Below are 7,002 nucleotides of genomic sequence, written 5' to 3'. Positions count from 1 at the left end.
AAGCACCTGTTTCTTAGTGTTGTTTAGGGGTAATAATTGCATCAATTGTTTAGGGGTAGCAAATCACGCTACTTATACTTGTTTAGGGGTGCAAATTTCAGTCTTAGCAATACTTGTTTAGGGTGCTTTTTGTGAGTCCACGGACGCGCCTGATACCCCCCTTCACCATTACAGTGGCACCCCCGGGCATAGGCATTATTGCCTTGGTTGCTCTATTCATCTTCTACACTCCATTTGGCTTCCTTGCAAGAGTGGTGTCAGTGTGTGCTCCAGAGTGAGTAGTATTAAATCTCACTCGTTGACTCAAAAAACCTGGCTTGTTTACACACATATTCAAAGATGGTACATCTGTACACATGCAAAGTAACCCAGAGATGCCAGTCAGTGTTGTCAAAAAATCCTGAAATGGCAAAAAATTTCCTATAAAATGTACTTTGCCTGTACATTTGTACAGGATCATCCAAGTAAATTTCCTGAAATCAGGATATTTCTTGAAGACTGGCAACACTGGTAACCAACGATGTACTGATGTCACTCTCTTGAGAAAGCCAAGTGGACTACGTTATATAATAAATTTGTCATTGCAGACTTGGGTTGAGTCACTTGGAAGAATAAAATAAACCCTAGTGGCACTTTAATCTGCAATAGGCAAAGGCATCAGTTCGACACTTCTTTGTCAAAATAAGATATGACAATGCTATTGCATTCACTCTGGACACCAGCATATCATCAGTCTGAACAACAAAAGAATATGCTCAAAATGGGCTAAGCTTATAAACATACAATCCATGTCTACAACCTTCACAAGGTATTTGCTTAATATAAAATAACGCTTTGTGGTGTTATGCCACGCGGACCAATAGAATGGTCCAGATATCGCCGACGCACAATAGTCAAGCGTTTCATTGGTTGGACCTGGTCCATGACAGGCATTACACAACAATTAAATTTACTAAATAGAATATGGATTGCCAGGTCAAAGTTGACAAACCTCCATTTAGCATTGCATAAAGGGCTGTAGCCTACATTGTAAGAGAAAGTAATGGAGACAAAACTACTTTTGAAACTTGAAAGTAGCCTATAATTATATAATATCATGATTATAAATTAAAACTATCATGGGCTATTCAAGTTGAAATCCATACTCCCTCCATGGAAGACACAACCTTAATCTTCCACAGGAGTGTAAATTTTGTGTGGTTACACGGAATGGTGACTCCATTTAAAATCTACACCCCCTGTGTTGGAGATTGAGGTCCTGTCTTCCATACAGGGTGTATGGATATCAACTGGCATAGCACACTTCGGGTATATGATCCCTGAATTGTACAGCACTAATATATATAGTGTCATGATCTTGGAAAGTTTGTAAAAAAAAAGAAGAAGTTTTGTGTTGTGGGGTAACACACTGAAAAATATGTGATATCTGGGTGAAAATGAAAATGTGGGTTTAGAAATAAAACTTACAGAATAAAATAAGACTACCATGTCTTCAATATGCAGATCAGCTGTTCCTGGTAATAGTTCAAATATTTAATGTCCATCATTTCAAATTCTTTTTTTGTACTTGTTCAAGTTGTGGAGAATAAAATACAATTCTTTTTGATACAAATATTAATAATCCTCCACAATTTTTTATGGAAGCAAAACCAAATAAAACAAAAAAAAAAAAAAAAATGAAAAAAAAAGTAATAATACAAAGAGAAATGTTCCTGACTTTGTTTTTGTCACAGTTTGCTGTCTTTAAAGTCACTTATTGCACCGAAGTTACAAAATTCTATCCCTGCCAAAGACCATTAATAGTGCGGGAACACATCCTTTTCCTGTCTGGCACTGAATTTCATGTAGCGACTTTCAGTCATTTTAATTTTGTAGTAGGACTGCCAGGGTTTTATTTGTTAAAATCCTCCCCGCTGTGTTTTCTTTTATTTTATAATAACAACGATACACACCACATCGATGATGTTGTGTAGATGTGAAGAAACCTCTTCAAATGTCCATCTCAAACTGTGGTTCTTCAGCATCTGCAGAAAAAAGAAACAAGATAAGATTCAGAATAAGAATAATGAAATTTAAAGGATTGGCCTACTAAAATAAAAGTACATTTTAGTGTCATATTCTTTACACCCAAATGTGTCTGAGACAGTATTTTATTTTTACTAGAGAGGACACATTATTTGGGTGTTAATAAGGCAGCAACCTTTATTTTTACTATTTATTTATTTACAAATAGTGCGGTTTAAAGAGAAAACATCACCTTTTTTGCCTAGATATTTTACGTTGTTCACATGAAGGTAAGGCGCGTAATCCTCATATCAACGGGTATCGCTCATAAATTGTACACAACCGTGAGAACGTGTAATACGTTTTACTGTATTTCAAAATTGATCAGGGTATATTACTTCAAACGCATTTGGATACATCAGTGTGTGATTTTGAATAATGGACGGTATAATAACTCTTTAACACATTTCCACACTTGAGAAACTTTGATTGTAATTTCACTAGTTAACATATATATATTTTATATGAGACGATAATGCTGCTGAACATGCAATGGTGCATAGTCTGTGCTACAGACCATGTACCTATATTACCCATAGGGAGATAAACTACTGGGAACCACACACTCTTGGAAACCATAGTCCGCTTGCTGCTCGCTCTGCTCACTATTCATGGGGCATACGGTTTGTGACTCGCGGCTTGTGTCCCCCTAAATAGCGAGTAGTCTTTGACAAAGACTAAATGGGGCACTGCTTCATTAGCACAATTTCTCAAACCAATTGGAAGCAATACTGACAACTTGACCGATAGCCTGCCCTTTGTTTCTCACATACTATTGTTAAGTGCCCTGTTGCAAACGCAGTTCTCCGCTGTAATCTTTAGTTCTCTCTGCACTGTGATTCGATTAATGACAATAAATGTAGCACAGCACCAATTTTGTTGGTGCATTTGTCGCGATGGCAAACCAATGGCAATGGTGCACACAAAGCTTCCCTCTTTGCATGTGCCAAGGGGGCGGGGGTGCACCGCTCAGTCCGACACGCCGCTAGTCCAACAACACAAATTCCCTATACTTAGAGGTGCGTCAGTCTGATAATGAAAGCATGGCACTAGTCCGAAAAAAAAGCATGTGCTAGTCCGAAAATGAAAACCACTGCAACAGTCTGACACTCCGCTAGTCAAATCCGAAATACACTGCGCTAGTCCGAATTGGGAAAACACTAGTCCGAAACTGAAAACTACGGCGCTATTCCGAAACTGAAAACTACAGCGCTAGTTCGAATCTGAAAAACACTGCGCTAGTCCGAATCTGAAAAACACTGCACTAGTCCGAATAACAGACCAGCGCAGTGTTTCCCCCAATTCAAATTCAGACTAGCGCAATATTTTTCAAATTCGGACTGGCGCAATGGTTTTCAGTTTCGGACTAACGCAGTGTTTTTTTAGATTCGGGCTAGCGCAGTGTCGGACTGAAGGAGCGTTTTTTCAGATTTGGACTAGTGCAGTGGTTTTCATTTTCGGACTAGCGGCGTGTCGGACTGGCAAAGTGTATTTTAGATTCGGACTAGCGGTGTGTCGGACTGGTCCAGTGCATTTCAGATTCGGACTAGCGGCGCGGTCGGACTAGCGGCGTGTCGGACTAACGCCCTGTACCGAGGGGGCTGGGGACCATGCCACCTCCCACCCTACTTTTGTCAGTCAGTGGGGGAAAATGCATCCAGTTGGGGAGAATTATGACTCTACCAATTACAACGAGCAAAGTGAGCCGCAAGTTTTTTGAGCAGTCAAGGGAATCAAGACCTGTCTGTAGCCCCACTTTTGAAAACCTGCATCGAAGTGACATAATTGGACTAATTAACATAGCAATAGATGAATACAATTTTGAATAACTCACCCCAGCACTACAATGCTCACGCAGTAGTATGTATGCATTGAACCATACATGTACATGTCAAAGAAATGCTGATCACTTACACCAAAGGTTAGTATCTTTGAAAAGAGCGGTATTGTATTCAATCTTTGATTGTAGACATACACAGGCGATGAGTGCAACCTGCTTGTAGTGCAGGGCGATTTATTCACAAATTGTATTCATCTATTGCTATGGTGGTTAATTTGATTATAACGTCACTTCAACAGCAAATACATACATTGGAAAAGAGAAAAAAAAAGTTTTACGTAGGGTACTTAAGGGGGTACTGCACCCCTGTCCAATTTTGTGCCTATTTTTGCATTTTTCTCAAAAATTATAGTGCATTGTTGACAAGTAAGTTAATTGTCACCAATGCGCTATAATTTTTGAGTGAAATACAAAAATAGGCACAAAATTGGCCAGGGGTGTAGTACCCCCTGAAAGCTGAGCTTTTACTTACCAGCACCTTTTTCATTATGCTCCCTGTTTGGGTGTTTGTTTTGTACGTCCCCGTTGGTCTTTGGCTGTCCCCCCGTCGTCGCCGTCCCTGTTGTAACACCAGGAATTGAGGGAAGGTTTTTGGGTGGTGTCCTTGCTAATGGCGAATTGCGCATTTGTAGTAGGAAGTTCCGCTCATAAATGATGCGAGTTCCTGGAGCACAGAAAGAAACAAACTAAAAATTGTCATGAAGTTCAATAAATTAATGTTTAGCTAATCCCTTTCTGATCCGGCATCAGAATGGAATAAAATATAGACTACCCTTTTCACTCTGAAATTATCATCAAATTGAAATTATGCACTTATCATACCACCAAAATTCTTCTACACTGCCTTTGTCATTTCAGTTTGTGTAGAGTATGGGATTCTACACCAACAGTCATTATTCGCAACAAAAATTTCTGAAATTCACTGTGGCCCAGTTATTTTGGGGGTGGGGTGGTATTAAAATAAAATTAATAAAATAGGCCTAAACAAAAATTTGTCTCTCAAATCATGCAAAGTATCTGAAAGCCACTCTGGCACATAGCACTATGCGCTGGGCAGTATGTGTTCAATTTACATTGAAAAATTTGCATAGCAATTTTTAGCAAAAACATTTAGGCCATGCTTAAAATTAATATATATATTTTAGTACATATTGGATATATTTTTAAGTGTACGAAAATAAATCGCATTATCGTGTTCAATCCAGTATAAGTTGGACCCTATTGGACTTATTAGAACGTTCTTTCAAGGTCAAATATATTTATTATAGCATGTTTACATCATGGGTATACTCAGTCCCGGTACTCAGTGCCCATCGTGCAATAAATGCTTTTAAAATTTTACCTGCTGCAAGTGACAGGGTTACATTATTAAATGTACAATAAACCTTGAAAATGATACCAAAATTATATTTATACATCAATACTTTTCAAGATATGGATATAATTTTGTACCTTGTGATAATAATGTGATAATAATACCTTGATTGGCAAATTAATTTCCCACCTTCCCCAGCAGTTATTAATAGAAATATTACTATACTGTTATTCAGATTTCCTTTTACAAATTAAGCGTTAAGTTGCTAGCCGTCCAGCGCATATTATTTTGCACAAGGTCCAATGCACACGCTTTTTAAGTTAACGTCGCGCACATATACGCGATTGGTTAACACGCGGCCCCGAACTCAACACAAAAGTTGGCAACCATGAGAGTTACCACAAATCTTTCAAAGACCCCCTTTGCAATGATTTTTCATCAAATACCCCCTTTTTCAGGCAAAATCAAGGACAAAATTTGGCCAAATACAACCCTAGTTTTATTTTGCACAAGGTCCAATGCACACGCTTAACGTCGCACACATATATATATGCGATGGTTCACGCCGGGGGTTAACGCTGTCAAAGGAACCTTAGAAAAAATTATAATACTGTGCAATATTATTATTATAATTTATCAGCATTTTGGATCAAGAATAACAAAATTTAAATTTGACGGAAATCATACATTTATATGGCTTTAAATAATTTTTAATGAAATATTTTTTCTTGGCTTATTTCATTACATGAAATACTTGTGTTGTCAACCCATTGGCATGTATCCAGGACCAGTTCATTGACACGCCAACAAAACAAAATGTAAACAAAACATCACGTGATATATACCATGGCATGCATGACGCAACCAGGGGCCTTCCCAGGGACTTTTTCAGTTGGCCAACATTTATTGATTTAATCCATTTCGACTTGATAACATTGTACTTTTAATATCACAACCCTCGGAATTTAGATTACCAATACTATGTGCACTGTGATGCTTGTGCAAAGCTGTTGAAATTCACACGAAGTCGCAAAATAATTCTGCAATGGAAGTCGCGAAAATCTGCACGTCACGCACGTGGAATTTAAATTCACATATAAATTCAATGCAGTGACGCAGCAAGACTGATGCATGAAAGAAAGTTAAATTTTGCATCTTATACGACATCAAATCAAATATTCTATCTGCTTTATCGTTTATTTAACAATTTAGCTTGCTAATGAACAAATATTTCACTTCTTAGGTAGTATTTTAAGAATAAATCTGGCCTACCTCCTGGTGTAGTGCCGAAACAGGTGCCCCCTGGCGTTGTACTGTAATCATCAGGCAGTTCGTTTACTACGACCCTTCTTGATGGAATTTCACGACTAGTGCTCAATTGTCGCTCTGTTTCTGGACCCGACATAATGCAGAAAAGTATAAATAATGCTTTTACGGTGGAAGTAACGTGAAAGGTGCATGGATTGAGGACAAAAATGAGTAATTATTCAGCTAGCGAAAATGTTCCTGGTCTTATCACGTCACGGGACGAACGGAGGGAAGGCAACAGCAGTAATGAGATGCACGACGTCACAGCTAATATACGAACATACATTTGTTCACGTGTGTATCATAAATACCTTGTTGTGTTTGTTAGTATTTAGTTCATGCACTAATTGATTGGTGACGACAGGTGGATTTTTAAAAGGATGTAAAATGCAAATTTTGTGCTAATTGCTCATAATCTTATCTAAACAAAATATTGCGAAGAAGTAAAATAGTTTTGTCAATTAGCCAATTATAT

The 7,002-nt window shown here is 38.1% G+C and overlaps 1 protein-coding gene across 1 annotated transcript; it reads right to left on the bottom strand.

Moving 5' to 3' along the window:
- Window positions 1–1,067: 1,067 nt before the first annotated feature.
- Window positions 1,068–6,780, bottom strand: LOC140143683 (eukaryotic translation initiation factor 4E-binding protein 1-like). Its single transcript, XM_072165499.1, has 3 exons — window positions 6,492–6,780; window positions 4,377–4,568; window positions 1,068–2,024 (listed from the first exon to the last, which is right to left on the bottom strand). The coding sequence occupies exons 1-3, from the start codon at window positions 6,622–6,624 to the stop codon at window positions 1,990–1,992; spliced, it is 360 nt and encodes a 119-aa protein (XP_072021600.1). The 5' UTR covers window positions 6,625–6,780; the 3' UTR covers window positions 1,068–1,989.
- Window positions 6,781–7,002: the final 222 nt, after the last annotated feature.

This window comes from Amphiura filiformis, unplaced genomic scaffold, assembly GCF_039555335.1.
Source record: "Amphiura filiformis unplaced genomic scaffold, Afil_fr2py scaffold_25, whole genome shotgun sequence".
NCBI lineage: Eukaryota > Metazoa > Echinodermata > Ophiuroidea > Amphilepidida > Amphiuridae > Amphiura > Amphiura filiformis.
This window is presented reverse-complemented; position numbering and strand designations above follow the sequence as displayed.

Bases quoted from the DNA above. Each gene is read 5' to 3' on its own strand.
- LOC140143683 (XM_072165499.1), bottom strand. From the start codon at position 6,624: ATGTCGGGTCCAGAAACAGAGCGACAATTGAGCACTAGTCGTGAAATT. The intron at 4,569-6,491 runs GTAGGCCAGATT...TCTGTGCTCCAG, and splicing joins TTTCGGCACTACACCAGGAG to GAACTCGCATCATTTATGAG. The intron at 2,025-4,376 runs GTAAGTAAAAGC...TTTTTTCTGCAG, and splicing joins GCATAATGAAAAAGGTGCTG to ATGCTGAAGAACCACAGTTT.